Source organism: Euprymna scolopes, chromosome 39 (genome assembly GCF_053919585.1).
Source record: "Euprymna scolopes isolate OS-2025 chromosome 39, ASM5391958v1, whole genome shotgun sequence".
NCBI classification, from domain to species: domain Eukaryota; kingdom Metazoa; phylum Mollusca; class Cephalopoda; order Sepiida; family Sepiolidae; genus Euprymna; species Euprymna scolopes.
Genome location: NC_136520.1, coordinates 77,120,101 through 77,140,162, shown reverse-complemented (window position 1 = coordinate 77,140,162; position 20,062 = coordinate 77,120,101). Strand labels below are relative to the sequence as shown.

At 31.1% G+C, this 20,062-nt stretch overlaps 1 protein-coding gene across 1 annotated transcript in view; it reads left to right on the top strand.

Annotated features, from left to right (window-relative positions):
• Window positions 1–20,062, top strand: part of LOC145263927 (uncharacterized) — a 262,476-nt gene that overhangs the window by 73,359 nt on the left and 169,055 nt on the right. The window contains exons 8-9 of the mRNA XM_080121001.1: window positions 1,396–1,705; window positions 3,476–3,899. Coding sequence (XP_079977127.1) covers window positions 1,396–1,705; window positions 3,476–3,899 — 734 coding nt within the window. The remainder of the gene's footprint in view (window positions 1–1,395; window positions 1,706–3,475; window positions 3,900–20,062) is intronic.

The window sequence follows — 20,062 nt, the reverse complement described above, 5'->3', positions numbered from 1 at the left end:
TGAGCTATGCTAACACGTTTGCTGCAAGGCTAGAAATTAAAACATAAACCAATAGCTATTACGTTACACAAGCATATTTGTAATGCCATCGAATGACCTTCACCTGGCAAATTGCATTTTTTTAATTTTCACACTTTTGCACTGATTTTCCCCGGCAAAAACCCAAGTATAAAGTTTTGTATGGATTTGAATACTCTATATACTAAGTTTCATGTCTGTAAACCAAAAAACTTACAGGAGTTTGGTAGGTAAAATTTTTTAAACAAATATATATATACGCATACAAAATGTTGCATCCCTCTGCCTGTTCTACAAGTACTTTAACTGTGCTTGCTCTGACGAACTGCAAGCACTTGTACCCTATCGACGTAAATACCCCCGACAAACCTGACAAGCAGCTAAATCACACCTCTTATAGAGATCCCTAGATGTAAAAGAGCCTTCTACTCCAGTAATTTTTCCCCAGAACCGCTATACTTTGGAATTCCCTTCCAAGTCCCTGCTTCCCCAACTGTACTGACATGCAGAAGTTCAAGTGTAATGTGAACCGACATCTTGCTGCCGAACTCCCTACATAGTACCCCTGTAGCTTATGTCCCTGATAGTAGCCCCCCTACATCAAAATGGCAACGTGCCTTGTTTGGGGTGAAAATGTAATAAAATAAAAATATATATATATATATATAGAGAGAGAGAGAGAGAAAGAGTTTTGTGTTTACTATAACCATTTTATGCAAATATTACATAAGTATAAATCATGTAGAATATCTGCATGAATATAATTACACGTAATAGTTAACTAAAGATGATCATCCCATAAGAAAACCGAAAAAAACTAATAGGGAATTAATTAAAATGAATGTTTAAAAGAATATGCAAATTAGCTGGATCTTTTGCTAGTGAATGCAATTCAATGACCCATATATAACAAAGTTGTGTTTTCTTTTTAAATAAATAGAAAAAAAAAGGTTTTTAATATGAATAGCAATACATAAAACAATTCAAACTTATAGGAATATAGATTTCTCCCGGTACATGTCTCCATCGTCAGTCCACTGTTGGAATATGGTGTTTAGGCCTCATCTCTTCATATCTAATATGTAATATCCAGCATCTGGAGAGAATTCAAAGACTGGCTACTTGAGTGGTGCAGAGTCCATCAAATCTGTCCTATGAAAGCTGGCTTGAAAAGCTTAACGTTTTCTCCCTTGAACACCAATGATTATACGATAATCTTAGTTTGGCCTTCAATCTCATCAATGCGTATTAGGATATACTTTGAGATCCATTAATCCAGAAAAATCCACAAGAAACTATTTCACTGTAGAGAACTTCTTGGCTTACATACGTGGCCTAAATATTTTGCCTAATTTTCTGTTTTTTTTTTTTTTTCAGCAATGTACGTATCTTGAGAAAGACTTAGAAGAGATGAAGAAACAAATTGCTCAATTGGAGGCGCAGCTTGGACTAGATGACGATGTTGTTGATATTGTAACCGACAAAGAGGAAAATGAAGAGGTACAGATGGAAGAAAAGCCAGAGGTACCTGCCCTTTCTGATCAAAACCTGCCATCGGGGACTGATTGTAAAACAAATAAGAGTGTTGTCAAAAACGAAGTTAGCGATCAAACGTATACAAGGATTATTAGTAGTAGTGATGATGATGATGATTTGTCCAGGCAAGTCATACCAGATTCGGATCCAGGTAAGTTTACGGTATTTGGTTTATCTATTTTATTCTTATGTTTTAAAACTAGTAGGGCTACCTGGCATTGCCCGAGGCAAAAGTTTAACATATTTCTATTAAAACTTATATATAATAATAAATTGAATTTAAAAAAAAAATTCTTAATGCTGCGATATTTTAAGTTATATATTTTTTACTAGAATATCTTGCCTCCCCCTCAGTTTTAACAACTAGTCCTTTTATTTTTCTAAGCTTAATCTTAACCATATTACTTTTCATGCTCGCATTTTTCTATGTAATAATTAAATTTAACTTTTAAATCCTATTAAATAAAAATATTTGCTAAAATAAAAAGATAAAATGACAATAAAAGCTTTCCTGGTTTTTTAATAAGAAACCAGTGTCATCATTTTTTACCTTCAGCAATTTCTTCCAGAATAATGGATGTTCTAACATCGGATTCATACTGAGCAGAGAAAATGTAAGACTCTGCATTTGAAGTGTTCAGACCATAAAAAGAGAAAAAGGGAACAATGACAAATGACAGGTTAGGGTTGCTAAGGAAACATTTGTCCATTTTTTTAATTTAACAATTTTAAAGAATTTAATTAAGAATTATTGAAATTATTTTTATTTTTTTTGTTAAATTATCGGAAACACTTTTTCGGTTTTTTTTTTTAATTAAGAATTATTGAAATTTTTTTTTTTTTTTTAATTATCGGAGACACTTTTGCGTTTTTTTTTTTTTTTAATTAAGAATTATTGAAATTATTTTTTTTTTATCGGAAACACTTTTGTGTTTTTTTTTTATTAAGGTTTATTGAAATTATTTATTTTTTTAAATTATCAGAAACACTTTTGCGTTATTTTTTTTAATTAAGAATTATTGAAATTATTTTTTTTAAATTATCGGAAACACTTTTTTAAGAATTATTGAAAACACATTTTAAAATCTTTTAAAACTATGTTGGGAATATTATGCATTGAATACGTGTTTTATGATGTTCGAAATCTTATTTTGATTTCAATAGTTTTATTTTTATACTTTCAGAAAGTATATAATTTATAATTATATAAATTTAAATAAAAACTTTATTTTTAAAATTTAAAAAAATTTTTTTAACTTCATAAACATTTTTTTTTATAAAATTTCAAATAAAATAGAAACTCTGACAAAAGAGGGGGATTGGACCTAGTAGTTCACTCTTGTTTGTCTGGTCACACTTATCTCAATAACCACGCTTTTGATTTCTTTTTTTTTTAATTTTGCACAAACATTAGTCATGGTGAATGTAAATTTTGCCAGAACGGATTTTCTGGGATAACTCTGGTTGCCACCCTAGAGGCCAGTATAGGGGTAAAATTGCCCTTAAATCCTTCATCCATTCATTTTTTTGCACTTTTCTCAATAACCGTGCCTTGGATTTTTTGGAAATTTTGCATAAACATTAGTCATGGTAAAAGTAAATGCTTTACTCATGGAGAGAGACCCCGCATGCTTGGCTTGTTATTTTTTGTTTGTTTTTTTTTTTTTTTTAAATTTGTTATTAAACGTACAAAAAAAAAGACTAATTATATTATTTTTGTCTTTATGATTTTGTTAATTTTTATTGTACATTTTTCAGCGATCTTCTATTCTTATATTTTATTTCAATAAATCACTTCCCAATAGAAATACTGAAGAACAACAAAAGTGAAGGAACTGATTTGCCTTGTCACTGTTTCCGGTAGTAACGACAGGAAGTATGTTAGCAGATTATAACCAAATTTATTTTTATTTGCCTCCAGATGACAAGACCGTTCAGCAAAACAAGTCAACTGTTTTCCATGTGGAAAACATGTGCGATGTGGATGCACACTCTTCAGGGGAAGAAAGTGCAGACCTGTTCTGTACTCCTGGATCCCCTTCCACTTCTGTAACTCGGTCATCTGCTTTGCATCAGTCTGTGGATGGAGAGCACCCAGAAGATGGGGAAGAAAGACACCTCACAAAGTCTCCAACCAAAAAAGATCCAAGCAAAAATCTACGCCCAAAGAACAAGATGAATAAGTCGGCAAAGTTTCCACGTGATTTGTCATCGTCTGAAGAGGAGGCTGACATTGTTATGGAGGACAGTCCAAAACGCAAAATAGGGGCCAAGGAAAATAATAGATCGTGGACGTCTAGGATACCAGGAAAAATGATAGAGAGATTGAGGAATTCAAAAGAATGGTAAGTAGTTTTTTATTTACAATTTAATGGATTTCTGTGTGTGCACGTGCACACACACGTAAATATATTATATATACGTAACTAAATATGCAGCAATAATGTAATTTTGCAGACTTATTAGTTGCAGTACGAAACAATATTGTAATGGCTATCTTTTGAAAAGTAATAACCAACTGAGAAAACTTGATATTTAGAAAATTATTTTATTACACTATATATATGCACACACACACACATAGAGGGTGGAACGATAAGTGTCACTCTAGAAAAGATGACATGATTCCATTTTCGTTTGATGAAAACCGGTTTTCTTTTTTTATTGCAGACCATCTACTAGTTGGTCAGTTGTGTACAAATCCCAAAAGCGATAGGAACCGTCTATCACGTCTGAAAGTGACACAATGTTTAATAAGCGAGATCGGAGATGTGCCACTGTACAACTCATGCTCTCTACCGATCCAAGCTATGACAACAGGACCATTGCCAGCACCCTCAAAATGCATTGCTGGATTGCCACGAATAACAGGGATGTGTCCAGGGTGATGAAAACCAAGTTTTCACCTACAGTTATGGTCTTTGGTGTGGTTTCAAGTGAGGCCCACATTATGCCACCTCACATCTTTTGAAGCCAGCTTGAAAGTCAACGCCAAAGTGTACCTGAATGTGCTGAAGAGTGTGATGATCCCCTGGTGCAATCAGGTGGCTGGTGGCAGACCCTGGGTGTGACAGCAGGACTCGGCACTGACGCACAAGTCCAAAGAGACGCAGGATTGGCTTCAGAAGTAGTGCTACAACTTTGTACTCTTCTCTCACTGCCCTCTCCACTCCCCCGACCTGAATCCACTACACTACCATTTGGCCATGTGCCGAGAACATCACCAACATGACCTTCCACAACACCAAAGACAGCCTGATTGTCGCCATCCGGCAAATATTCGCCAAGCATGCTCCCAGTTGTGGACCTGTATCAGTGACTGACATTTTTTTCATTTTTTTTGCCTGTGTCTTATTTTTTACCTGTTTTTTTTTTATTTTTATCCTTTTTTTTTATTTATTAATCATTTAAAAAAGAAAATTTACCCGTTTTATTTTCTTACCCATTTCTTTTTTGTTTTTTTTTAATTAAAAAAAATTTTTTTTACCCATTCTTTAATTTTTTACTGGTTTTTTATTTTTTACCTGTTTCTTTTTATAGTTTTTTAAAAATTTTTAACCATTTTTTTTTGTTACTCGTTTCTTTTTTTTTTTTTTTTTTTTACCCATTTATTTTACCCGTTTTAAAAAATTTTCTTTACCTGTTTTTTAAACATTTTTTTTACCCGTTTCTTATTTTGTAACCGTTTCTTATTTTTAACTTGTTTTTTTTTTGCCTGTGTCTTTTACATGTTTTTCTAGTTTTTTACCCTTTTTTTATTTTTTACCCGTTTTATTATTTTTTATCCATTTTTAAATATTTTTCACCTGTTTTTCCATTTTTTAACCGTTTTTTCTTTATTTTTACTTTTTTTTACCCATTTTTTGTTTTCCAGTTTTTTCTTTTTAACCCATTTCCTTATTTTTTAACTGGTTTTTAAAAAATTTTTTACCTGTTTTTTTTTTTTTTACTTTTTACCCGTTTTTTTTTTTTTTTAATTTTTTGTACCTGTTTTTTTGTTTTTTTTGTTTAATCTTATTTTTTTACCTATTTTTTTTACCCGTTTCTTTTTTACTGTTCTTTTCTTATTTTTTACCCGTTTTTTTTAAACGTTTTTTTTTTTAATTTTTTTACTCATATTTTTTTTTTATTTTTTACCCATTTCTTTTCTTTACCTTTTTTTTTTACCATATTTTTTTTATTTTTAGCCGTTTTTTTTTTTTTCAAAGTTTCTTACCCGTTTATTTTTAACCATTTTTTACCCGTCTATTTTTAACCATTTTTTACCCGTCTATTTTTAACCATTTCCTATTAACTGTTTTATTTTTTTTACCCGTTTATTTTTTATTAACCGTTTTTTACCTGTTTATTTTTACCGGTTTCTAAATAACTGTCCCCCCCCCCCCGTTTATTTTTAACCGTTTCTTATTAGCTGTTTTTTTTTTAACGTTTCTTATTAACCGTTTTTTACCCGTTTATTTTTTAACCCGTTTTTTATTTTTAACTGTTTTTTTTATTTTTTACCCATTTTAAAATTTTTTACGTTTTTCTTTTTTTTTTTTTACCTGCTTCTTTTTTTTTTACCCGTTTTTTTAATTTTTCCCTGTTTTTTAATTTTTACCCGTTTTTTTAATTTTTACCTGTTTTTTAATTTTTACCTGTTTTTTAATTTTTACCCGTTTTTTAATTTTTACCCGTTTTTTAATTTTTACCTGCCCCTTTTTTATACTTTTTCTTTTGTACTTTTCCATTGTTTCTTTTTTATCATTCTCACCTGTCAATTGTTTCGAGTTTTTTCTACTGTTGATTACAATAAAAGCTTTTCCTGGCTGAGTTTTCATGCAACTTGGTTGCAATTACTTTGTGGCCAGCACAATCATTGTAATTTTCACGCTGGCAATCTCGATGCTTAACCAAAATGATCTAATACGTTTATACAGCTGAGTCCCCTCCCTCCCCTCTCCTCTTCCCCCAAAACGACCATGCATAGAATCATTAATAAAATTCGCATTCTGAAAATAAAATTCAGTCAAAATGATAACGAAAAAAATAAACATGTTTATTTACTTCAATTCAAATTTTTCACTCATCAGGAATGTTTATTATGTGTCACGTTATTAACATGATCTTCTGTTTTTATTGAAAGTTGAGTCCAATGGCTTTGCGTCTTGGTGATCAAGCTGTAGATAGTCTTGAAATTTAAAAAAATTTTAATGATTGAAATGAATAAAAAAATTTTTTATTAACTAATTTACTTATTTCCCTTTTGAAAGTCTTGAAATTTAAAAAAATATTTAATGATTGAAATGAATAAAAAAAATTTTTATTAACTAATTTAATTATTTCCTGTTTAAAAGTCTTGAGATTTAAAAAAAATATTTAATGATTGAAATGAATAAAAAAAATTTTTATTAACTAATTTAATTATTTCCTGTTTAAAAGTCGTGAAATTTAAAAAACATATTTAATGATTGAAATGAATAAAAATGCAATATTTTTAAAACTTAATTATTTCCCGTTTAAGTCTTGGAATTTAAATTTAAAAAACTTTTAATGATTGAAACAAATAGAAATCCAAATTTTTTTTTTTTAACTATTTGAAAGTCTTGAAATTTAAAAAATATTTAATGATTAAAACGAATGAAAATACAGATTTTTTTTTAACTAATTTAGTGTTCATCACTATCGTCATAAGTGATTAAATTTTATTCAATCCTCTTATATTATTATTCATCATTTATCTGATAATTTACTCATCTCTACAGAGAGAGACGGAGGGGGAAGAATAAGAGAGATATATAAATCATTTTCATCATCCACCTAATAATTTACTCGTCTCAAAAATTCTATTTGATTGCATTCCAAAACTGAATTCCTGGATGTCTAACTATTAAATCCAGTGGATTTTTATTGACTAAGCGTTAAAAATCTTTATCATCAACAGCAAAGCTGCACATATTTTCATGTCTTTCTAAAACTAGCATGAGTACCTGGTGTTGCCTGGGGGTTTGGAGGTGTGTGTTGAGCAAAAAAAAAAAAAGTGGTAGTAGGAAGGCAGGCTCGAACCCGTACTGCGAAGGAGGAAAAAGAACGGGGGTGGAAAAAAAGTGACGTCTTTGCTGTTATGACCACCAGCAAACCGGAAGTGACGTAGGTTTAAATTTAAGCTAGACACTCAAAAAGAGGGGATGACTTTCAAAAATATCGGCAAAAAAAGCGACCCCTTCCTGTAGAAAAGTGCCCAGTTGAGGGTGAAGAAATTAATGTTTTTAGCCAATTTTTCGGTATTTGTCATCTGAAGGATCGAGCTTCAAAATCTGATCTTGTGAAAATCCGTCGCCTCTGTCGAAAGTTTTAGGCAGTCATGCAAACATACATACATACATTTATATATTGGTAGCTCAAATTTTGACCCGAACCGATTAAAAAGTTTGCCCTATCTCTGAAGACACTTTATGTAAAATTTCAAATGTTTAGACCAGAAATTGTCTGAGTAATTTGGTAGAGACAGCAGAGGTCAATTTTTTTTTAACTTTGACCCCTATTATGACCCCTTAACATTTATTGTTTTAGGTTCAAATCAAGTTAAGTTAGATCCATGTCCAAGGAACCTATATCTAAAATTTCAATTGGTTATACCCAAAATTGGCGGAGGAGTTTGGTAGAGTTCTCAAAGGTAAAATCGTTGAATTTTGACTCTTTAACAGCCAAATTTCTGGCTGAAAACTGATTACAAAGATTTTCCCAAATCTCAGTACCCTGTATATCAAATTTCGAGTCTGTAGACTGAAAATTGACAGATTTATTGCATAGGGAAATGTACACAGACAGACAGGCAGACACTTTCACTTTTATAGATATATAGATTGGCCATTATTTTCCAAATGGACTAATACTTGTACCATTCATGGAAGGAGTCAAAGATTATTGGAAATGAGTGTCAGTGAAAATGAGATGTGTGAGAAATAAAACAGTACAGAGATTTCACTTTTTGAAAATATCTGGCAGATTTTTTTGGCATATAAGAAGATTACGTGTCGCATAGAAAAGTGCTAATCCAGACACGTGCCAATGTAATAGTTATGAGCATTAGTCATGGAAAGTACAAAAAGTATGCGCTTATGAAGAACAATTTTCGGTATGTCCCACTTTTTTTTCTTTCTCTCTCACCAATTTCTAACTCGCTCCTATTCTCCAACCTCTCTCCCTCTCTTATCTCTCCTCTATCCCACTCTTTTCTCCCTCTCCTATTCTTTCATGTCTCTCTTCTATTCCCCCCATCTCTCTATCTCTCCTATTTTCCCCCGTCTCTCTATCTCTCTCCTATTTCCCATCCCCTGTCTCTCTATCTCTCTCTCTCTCTCCCATTCTCCCCCATCTCTCTCTCTCTCTCTCATACCCCCCCCCCCCCCCCCCGTCTCTCTCTCTCGTATTACTTCATCACCCACCCCCTCTGTCATATTCTCGCCCCGTGTCTCTCTCTCTCCTATTCTCCCCACCGTCTCTCTCTCTCTCTCCTATTCTCCCCCCGTCTCTCTCTCTCTCTCTCCTATTCTCCCCCCGTCTCTCTCTCTCTCTCTCCTACCCCCCCCCGTCTCTCTCTCTCTCTCTCTCTCTCTCTCTCTCTCTCTCTCTCTCTCCTACCTCCTCGTCTATCTCTATCTCCTTACCCCCGTCTCTCTCTCTCCTACCCCCTCCATCTCTCTCTCATACCCCCCATCTCTCTCCTACCCCCCCATCTCTCTCTCTCTCTCTCTCTCTCCTACCCCCCATCTTTCTCTCTCTCTCCTATTCCCCCTAATAGGCAGCCCGGTGGAGAGAGGTGTGAAAAAAAAAAAGACAGCATACAATGTCACCAGCGTTCAAAATAAACAAGTCATTGCAAAGCGTATTATGACTTTACAAAAATGTCAACACAAAAAACTGACCCCTCCTTGTAAAAAATGGCCCAGTTGACGATCAAAGAATTAATATTTTTGGATAGTTGTTGTCCGAGAGATTGACCTTTCAAACGATATCAATTTTGTCATTGTTTGATGAGTCTGTCAAAAGTTTCTACAAGACATACCCAAACATTTTGCCTTTTATATATTAGATGCCTGTGATTGGTGTTCAGTTTGTTTAAGGCTTAGGCTCTTGGAAACTGGTTTAATGACACTTTATGTATAGAACTTTAAAGAATTCAGACATAACCAATGCTGGATTTTTCACCTAATTGGCACATCTATTAGGTACTCTGCTGCCAGACTGATTAAAACCAAGAAGAGTGAATAAATTATTTGCCACATTTTTAATATGGATACCATATTTTAGAGTTCCGAAACGCTTCTTGAGTGATAATGAGGGAGAATTTAATAATGATGGTTATAGAGAGATGAATGAAAAACTGAATATTGAAACCTGCACTGCAGCTGCTGAAAGTCCATTCAGCACTGGCAATGTGAAACATCACAATTTAATATTGGCTGAAGCACTGGAGAAAACATTGGAAGATGAGAAATGTGAACCAGAAATAGCTTTGACTTGGGCTGTTAGTGCCAAAAATGCTCTTCAGAATCATTCTGGGCATATGACCCAAATGAGCTTGTTTTAATAAATATGCTGTCGGTTTTGATAGACCAGTTATCTGCATTAGACACTTCAACAACCAGTGATATGGTTGGAATAAATTTAAATGCCTTACATTCTGTGAGAGAAAGGTTCACGGAAGCTGAATCAAGTTAAAAAAATTTGGAGAGCACTGTGATTTAATATAAAACATTATGCAGATGAATGATTTGTGACTGGACAGCGTTTACTATAGAAGACAAAACTATAAAGGATGGTGTTGCCTTGCCAAAGTTTTGAGTAAAGAGGGTCAATGTGTATTGATCCAACACGGATGAGCATTTTACAGGATGCATTCATGTCACTTGATGAAGGTAAACAAGGACCTTGGAATGCCAAGGAATAAAGAAAATACAGTTCCCTTCAATGAGATGAATGAAGTCTTGGAAGAGGAAGTTGAAGATTAACATGACGAAAATTCCAATGGTAACAAGGAGAAACTGAAAGACAAAACTATATAGCCGGGTAAAGGGAAAATAGTGGAATATAAAATTATTGGAAGTAATGAGTGGAAAAAAGGAAAGATTACAAGTACACAACCAAAATCAACTGGAAATTATGGCCATTCGTGGAATATAGAACCAACTGTAGAAAATGAATATCTAGTCTGTATCAATTGGGATATGGTTGATCAGTGGCGAAAACTTCCGCAAGCAACAGGCGATCATGAAGAACATGTTTTCCTCACAACTGATCAAGAACAAGCAAGGTAATGTTTTAGTTTTGGAGTTTAAGGAACGTGGGGGAGGGTCTGCAAGTTTATTTCTGGTGTGGCTGAGGGCATAGGGATACATGGGGGATTAAGGGGAATATGTGGGGGTAGGAGGAGGGGGGTTACTTTAAAATTCGAGTCTTAACGTTAAAGTTTTTTGTGTCTCGTTGGTGAGATGATTTCTTGGTAAGTATGTCTTGACATGTTGGGTGTTCGCTTATGTTTAGGTACCTATGTATACGTGTGTGGATGTGAGAATATATATGCCTGCTGTCCGCATGTGTATGAGAGCATGCAGCTGCGTATATATGTCGATGTATGTGTTCACGAGTATTGGTATCTGTATGTGCACATTAAACTCCAAAACTAAAACATTACCGACATACCAAGCGCCCCCTCCCACCTTCCCCCCTTGTTCCCTTCCTCTCTTTCTTCCTCCCTCCTCGCACCCCCCCTGACCTCATTCACTCTTTCACTCTTCCATCCCATAATAACGAACATTTCTGTAAAAGTCTGAGGAAGCTACAGACGGCCAAAAAAACGGCCGGGTAGCGGAAACAATAATGTAACTTAACAGAAAGATACGGTAATAAAAAATAAAACACATATTTGCTCTACAACAGTTTTTGTAAATTACCATTTCCACTATATATATATATATATATATATATATATATATATATATACATACACACACAAGAAAAAAAAACAATTATTTCCTTATTCCATGGAGTTTCCAGATTTGTTTTGTTTTTTTTTTCAGAGAAAAAATAGTAAGAAAAACTTTTCTATAGACTAACTTTAATTTTGCTGGTTAGCACAAAAATTGAAAACTTTTGAGAGAAGTAATATTAAAAAAAAAAAAAAAAAAAAAAAAAAAAAAAGTATTATGTAATAAGTAATTGTGTGATTCCAACAAGAGAAAAATGTATATTTAAGAGTGTAGCCGGCAACATTTGTTGGTTTTTAAGACTTATTATTTTTTAATATTTAAAAATATTTTCGTAATGCGTTTCAAGCTTTTATTTAACTATTTTCAGATGTTTTTTAGTTGAAAGTATTTTAGTTCAAAGTTTGTCTTTTGGTGAAAGGTTTATGGAATTTTCTTAATTCGGTTAACACAGCTTTTGAAATGTATTTGAAGGTGAGACTAGCTGTCTCTAATGGGACTGGTTAGAGGTTCAGTTCATGGGATCAGTGTTTAGTCCATTTGTTGGTATCAGTGTTAGGAGTGGGTAGGAGATGTTTGTTCGTTTTTATGATTTTTTTTCTTTTGATGTGTGTGTGTGTCAATGCCTGCATGCGTATGTGTAAGGGTGAGTGGTGGTGTGTTGCGTGTGTATGGGCTAATATCTGTGATTTCTTCTTTTCACATGTGCATATGTTTGTGTGTGTGCCTGTGGGTATGTGTCTGTGCTTGTAAGAGGGAAAGAGAGAAATACAGATAGAAAGATTGGGAGTGTGTGTGTGGACGCGTTAGTGTTTTGATATGTTTGATTTGATTTGTGTGCGTGGGTGTATACATGTAGTTGCATGTATGTGGATGTGCCGCGCTGTGTTGGTTTGTGTTTCTATTTACATGTCTCCCTATGAGGGCCTAGTTAGGCACAAGGTCGGCCCTCAATATAAACATACATATATATAAATGAAATAGAAAATAAGTAATAAATAAAAATATATACACACACACACATACATACATATATTGATTAAAATTGTATTAGTTTAGAGAGATTTTCCAAACACACACACACACACACACACACACACACACATATATATAAATAAATAAAATAGAAAAAATAAATAAAAATAAGAATATATATATGTACACACACAAACCCACAACTAAAAAAACAGCTAAATAAAATCTTGAAACACGTTATGAAATTATTTAAAAATATTAAAAAATAATAAGTCTTAAAAATCAACAAATGTTGGCGGCTACACATTTATTCATATATATATATATATACACACACACACACACACACACACACACATATATATATATACACACACACATATATATATACACACATACGTATATATATACACACACACATACGTATATATATATATACACACACACACATACATATATATATACACACACATACATATATATACATATATGTATATATATACATACACACATATATATATATACACACATACATATATATGTATATATATATACACACACATACATATGTATATATATATATACACACACACATACATATGTATATATATACACACACACACATACATATATGTATATATACACATACATACATATATATATATATATATATATATATGTATATATATATACACACACATACATGTATATGTGTATATATATATATATATATATATATATATATATATATATATATATATACATACACACACACACACACACACATACACTCTGGCCCTGGAACGAGTATTCTTCTAATCTATTGCATAAACCAGGCCAATCTGCAAATATCATGAAATATTTTTGTTTTATTTGTGAATTTCTGTTAAAAGTTTATCTTCTTCTGACATCTGTATAAATTTGATTTTTATCTTTTGACATGGAAAATGTCATTTTTAATCCCCGACCTCTTGCGTTTTAAATACAATGCATATGTTGAGCGTCATATGTCATGAAGAATTTCTTCAGATGGAAACTTTTCAAATTCGATTTTCAAAATTTCTTCACTTATTTATGTTACTGTTTCTGTTGCCTTTGATGATTTCAAAATCACGACAAGAAAGTGACATTTCAACACAAATGTCCAGCAAATAATACAATATTGAAGTTGTTATAATAAATTCAAAATAATCATTGAATTAAAAACCAATAATATATATTATATATATATATATTATATCTATAAAAGTGAAAATATCTATGTGAGGACACTTCTCAACCTATAGACTCACAAATTTTTTATCAACAGACTTGAAATTTGATAGGCAGGTTATTGAGAGATATGGAAAAAATTTTTATTGCCTTTCCTCTGGAAAAAAGGTCTGCTAAGGGGTAAAAATTTCAAAATTGGTATGTGGGAAGTCGTTGGGTTTTTATCTGTTTGTAAACTGTTTCCTGAATGTGCATGCGTGAATGGTTCTCATGACAGATTCATCATGTTAAGAATAAATAGGTTTGAAAACACTTCGTGGCAAGCTGGTCTAATGGTTATCATACTTGACTCACTGTCTTTAGATTTTGGTTATGATTTCAGTCTGAGTATTTTTATTTTTATTTTTACTTTTACTTTTACTTTTACTTTTATTTTTACTTTTACTTTTATTTATATTTATATTTTTATTTTTATTTATATTTTTATTTTTATTTTTATTTTTACTTTTATTTTTATTTATATTTTTATTTATATTTATATTTTTATTTTTATTTATATTTTTATTTTTACTCACAAAAAGTGAACTTTTTAGAAAAAAAACTTAATACTTGCTGCATATGTCTCAGTTTCTGTATGAATTAAAATATAATGTTTATACGTATTTTACGATTTTTCAAAATCAATATGCAAATTAGTTAACTTTGTAACTGATACATTAAAAAGATAGTGTGTTTATTGTACAAAGTTGAATTGAAATAGGATGTTTTTTTTTTGTTTTGTTTTTTAAGTGGTTCCCACATAGTAAGGCCCAGAAGCCACTCGATACGGTTCAATGTGTGGATTGTAGTCATTTGGACAGAAGTATAGGAATTGTTTGTGATGGAGATTTGGTATAATTAGATTATTTACAAGGACATTTCAATAAGAACTTGTTTACATTGGACTTGAAGACGACAATATTGTAGTCAGTTGGAAAGCAGACCAGCGGACCAGTCCCACAGGTGGGCTATTCTAGGAAAGAAACTTTGTTCATGGAATCCACTGATAGAGAGTGAGGGCATTTATTGATAGTGATTTTGGGTAGATGAGTGTTTTCTGTGAAAAATTGGCATGGTGGGGAGACCATAGGTTGGAGTGTTATGTATATGTCTGCTTGGTGATCGTCTAGCGATTAAAATGGACAGTTAATTCAGTTATCAATGAATCGAGACACTTTTGTTTTTAATAACAGACTTAATTTATTTTACGAAATATTTAATATACACTTTTTAACACAATGACGGCAGTTGTGGCAGGGGTTAGTCGCAGCGGTGGTTGCAAAACATGACAATCGTGTCTCTTTGCTGTTTGTCTCTCTCTGACTGTCTCTGCTTTGTTTATCTTTCTCTTTTATTGAAGTATTTCGACCTGGTAACACAGTTTGTCATCAGCCCGGGGATTCCGCTTGCCTGGTTTGACCCATAAACGATTTGACGTCATGGCTTCAGGTCCCGGGGATTCCATTGTTTCATTTTCGTTTGCTTGAACAATAGCTTGCTCGCACCTCTCCATAGCAGACGAGCACTTGCCATGAAAATAACGATAGAGCAGAGACAAGCTTGCAACATCTCTTCTGTGGGGAAAGACGTTGCAGAGAAGAGAAAAGGCATTGCCTATTAGATTACAAAATCTGTTTTGAACTCTGTCAAGTCTTATTCGTTGCGGACTATTATCCTATTATCTCTGTCAAGTCTTATTTTTTCGTTGCGGACTATTATCCTTATCTCTTTCGTTGTTGTTTCATGACGTTTCGCCCAACTGTTCCCCTGGCCTTCGTCAGGTGGACATACTTGAACGTACTATATAAGTACTCTGTCAAATACTTATATAGTACGTTCAAGAATGTTAAGGCAGGATAGGGTGAGCAATACTCCATCTTGGGATGTTTAGACTTTACTGTTATTTCAAGAAATGCATTCATAAGGCAAATATTTGTCAGTGTTGTTAAAAACAAAAAAAAAAGAAAAAAAAATTTTTTTCAAATGATTTTTTATCATTACCAATATCTGTGCACTTATATTTTTTTAATTTTCATTTTTTTTTTCAATTTTTTCAATGGATTATTATCGAACCACTCAATGTTTTTAGGTAAAAATTTGCGAATTGGGTCTTTTTTTTTAATATTACTTGAAATTTGCCCTTTTCTCAATTATTTTGTAAACATATGGCTTCAAGTTTCGTTACCAGACATTTACAAAGGTTTTGCTGAAGAAAATTTTTTTTTTCACAAATGTTTCTACATTTTTTTTTTCACAAATTTTTCTACATTTTTTTTTTTTCACAAATTTTTCTACATTTTTTTTTTTTTTCACAAATTTTTCTACATTTTTTTTTTTTTCACAAATTTTTCTACATTTTTTTTTTTTTTTCACAAATTTTTCTACATTTTTTTTTTTTTTTCACAAATTTTTCTACATTTTTTTTTTTTTTTCACAAATTTTTCTACATTTTTTTTTTTTTTCACAAATTTTTCTACATTTTTTTTTTTTTTTCACAAATTTTTCTACATTTTTTTTTTTTTTTCACAAATTTTTCTACATTTTTTTTTTTTTTTTCACAAATTTTTCTACATTTTTTTTTTTTTTTCACAAATTTTTCTACATTTTTTTTCACAAATTTTTCTTGTGGTAGGAGTTGGTGGTTAAGAGAAAGATCAGAGAGATCGGACTACTTTTAAATGGGCCGTTTAATCTGAAAAAAAAAATTGATTAGTGAAAGATTAGAGAGATCGGGATACTTTTAAGTGCGCCACCTATATTTAATGGTGGAATAAGTGATGCAAATTCACCTTTTATTAATACAATATAATGTGTATTTTTAAAATATTTTCTTCTTGCATTTGTGTCAATATGGTTAGATGAAGTACAGTATTGTATGATATTTCGGAAATTTTACCTTTCCTCAGATACATATTTAACTTTAGTTCAAACCTCCATACGGGAGTCTGTTTGCATTGTATTGCCTTCTATAAGTTACCTTACATACTAGACAATGCTTACAGAAAACTACATTAACCAATTATATATATATATATATATATATATATATATACATATATTACAATAGAAAAATATGAGCATGAATTGATTATAGAATGTTATAAATTGAATTTTAAAAAAATTCTTAATGCTGCAATATTTTAAGTTATAAATTTATTATAATTTTTACTAGAATATCTTGTCCTTTTCTTTTTCAGTATTAACAACTAGTCCTTTACTTTTCCATGTTTAAGCTTAACCATATTACTTTTCATGCTTGCATTTTTCTATTGTAATCCATGATTTTTCCCGGCTTCCAATAAATTCACTTGTTCTTTGATTAATTTCAGTCTTATTTTTTGGCCCCCATAAACATAACATACACATACGTAATGACAATGTACGGCACTCGTCTGCTTTCAATAAAATCCCCCAATTATCTTCCTTTCATTCTCTCTGTTTTACTTATTACTTCTCTTTTCGTGAGAGTGGTGAATTGGTAGCAACAGTAGTCGCTGAAGCCAGTTGTAAAAAACGTTGTTCACCTTAGGTTTTTATGATTTTGAACAGCAGTAAATTCATCATAACTTTGTTTTACTGAACGAAAATGAAAAATCTTTTTTCACAATATAGCTGAGAAAGTGATTTATGAACTATAATAATTGTTCGAATTTCGCTGAGAAATGATTGAGCAGTGAAGCTTTAAAGTAGTTCTAAATGCCTAAAACTGTCATTTTACCATATATTCAAACACTACTGTGTTTGAATTATATATATATTTAAAAGTAAAACTGATGCTAAAATAGCCGTCAGTCCTTGAAATATATATATAAAAAAAAGGTTTTGTAGATTGACCTTCCTTATGAAATTCTCCTTCTCAAATTTCTACATGTTTTAAGTGATTATGTGAGAACCTCCTAAAAAAGTATTAGATAAAGAAACAATTATTTTAGAATTTAAAGTGAGAGATTAGTCTTGCATATGAATTTAATGTAAAATGATCCCCCATTTTCATGCTATTAAACACCCACACAAGATGGCAGACATATTTTTGGAAAATAAACCCAGACTTAAAAATAGAATATCAAATATTAATTTTTCTTTCCACAACCACTGAATATTTTAATAGATATATAATTTTATAAAAAAAAAAAATTTCGAAACCAAATTTGTTCGTAGCAATAATTCTGACTATTCATTCTGATCACCATCTTTGAGAATTCACCTGTCAAAACTGATGCGAATCCCATGATGCTTAAACCACAAGAAATTCTGGTGTTTCTTTGTTTTTTGTTTATCTTAGGTCGAGGTCACATCTCACGTCAATGTTCGGCTGATTGTGACAAGATGAACGTAGTGCCTTTGCACCTGATAACCTTTGCAGATATTAAAAAAAGCAAAACGAAAATTAAAATTTGGTTGTTTCTATATTACAATAATGAAAAAATATTGAATTTCAAATGAAACAAATACGACCTACGTAATTATCAGGTCTCAAATAGTAACATACCCCAAAATCATAAAAATGATAATGTACAAAAATAATTATTAAGGAAAAAAGAAATTTGTAAAAGGAAACGAAATCACTATATTATTGCTTACTAAAAAAAAAAAAAAAGATAAGTTGAGAGGGGAGATAATTAAGTTCTGTTGCTTATGTCACGTGAGAAACGTAAATTCAAAATGTCAGACAAATTTATCGAAAACTGTTTTTCATTTTAAATTATTTTTCTATTTTATCGTTTTCCATGATTTTTAGATACGTTACTATTTGCGACATGACGATTGCATTAATAACATTTGTTTAACTTGAAATTCAATATTTTTTTGATATTATAATATAGAAGCACCAAATTTTGTTGTAATCGTTTATTTTTCCTCCTTGAGGTTATTTTTATTTTTTAGCATTTTATTATTGTTAGATTTTTTTTTTTTCGGTTTCAAATATTTGCAGTCTAAAGATTCCTCCTATATTAAAAACCTTCAGATGTTTAAAAATATAAAATAAAACAAAAATTAAATGTGTATATATCTATATATATAAATTCGTATTCCTGTCTGTCTGTCTGTTTGTTTGTTCACAAGTTGATTAATATATACAAAAATCCATTACTTTATCATTTTATTCATTCCTATATATACTATGATTATTGCGAAATATAAGTTTAAAGAGGTGACGTCATTTGCATATTACATTAAGGTAAATCGACTTTATTAAATAGCTGTGTATTAGTTATTGTTTATAGTGAGAGAATTATTTTAAGTGTTCTATTCAAGTTTATTATTTAAATTTGATTTATATTGATAACATATTTAATTTAATTTATTTTTACCGACATCAATTTTTTATGAATCGGTTTGAGTTATTTCCCTTGGGTGCGAATGTTCTTTGTGTTTTTGTTTTCTTTTTCGGCTGATATTAAAACTAAAAACTTTCAAGCATTATTTTTGGAATTAGTTTAAATAAAATAATTTCTGTGATTTTGCAATTAACATTTTAGTCCAGTGAATTTTTATTTTAAAATAAACAATTTAATTCAACTATGATTCTTTCTTTAAAACAAAAACAAAAAACTTTCATTTACGTTTTTTTTACCAGTGTTTTTTCTTCACATTTTCATGACATTGTAACTAATTTTTTTTTTCTTTTAATAACGCAATAAGTCATAACTCATCATTTTTATAACATAAACATTCGATTAAGACAAATTCTACTTTGGTATTTTTGAAACGGAATTATTTACAGTTTGTTTTCGTTTAACAGACCGTAAAGCAAATCTTTTCTAGACTAATGTAGCAGAAAAGAAATTCGCTTAAGCTGGAGTATAGTCATAAAACGGTGCTCAATATTCGGAGAAAAATCTTCTCTCCGTATCCCTTCTGCCGAAATATATATATATTTTTTTAATTTTCTTGAGTAACGATAGAGTTGACATATAATAATGAAAAAGTGCTCAATATTTTTAGTATAGCAGGTGTGATGAAACCGAACTTCATGTCGACCCTAGCAATGTAAATTCACCCTTGTCCGTTCGTCTGTTCATCTGTCCGCACTTTGGGCACGAACGTTGTTCATTTTCTTTTTTTTTTCTTTTTCGGCGGATATTAAAACTAAAAACTTTCAAGCATTATTTTTGGAATTAGTTTAAATAAAATAATTTCCGTAATTTTGCGATTAAAGATGTGGTCCAGTGAATTTTTATTTTAAAATAAGCAAACAATTCAATTTATTTAAAACAAAAACAAAAAAATATTATTTACGTCTTTTTACCATTTTTTTTCTTCACATTTTCTTTTTTTTTTTTTTTTTTTTTTGACATCGTAACTATTTTTTT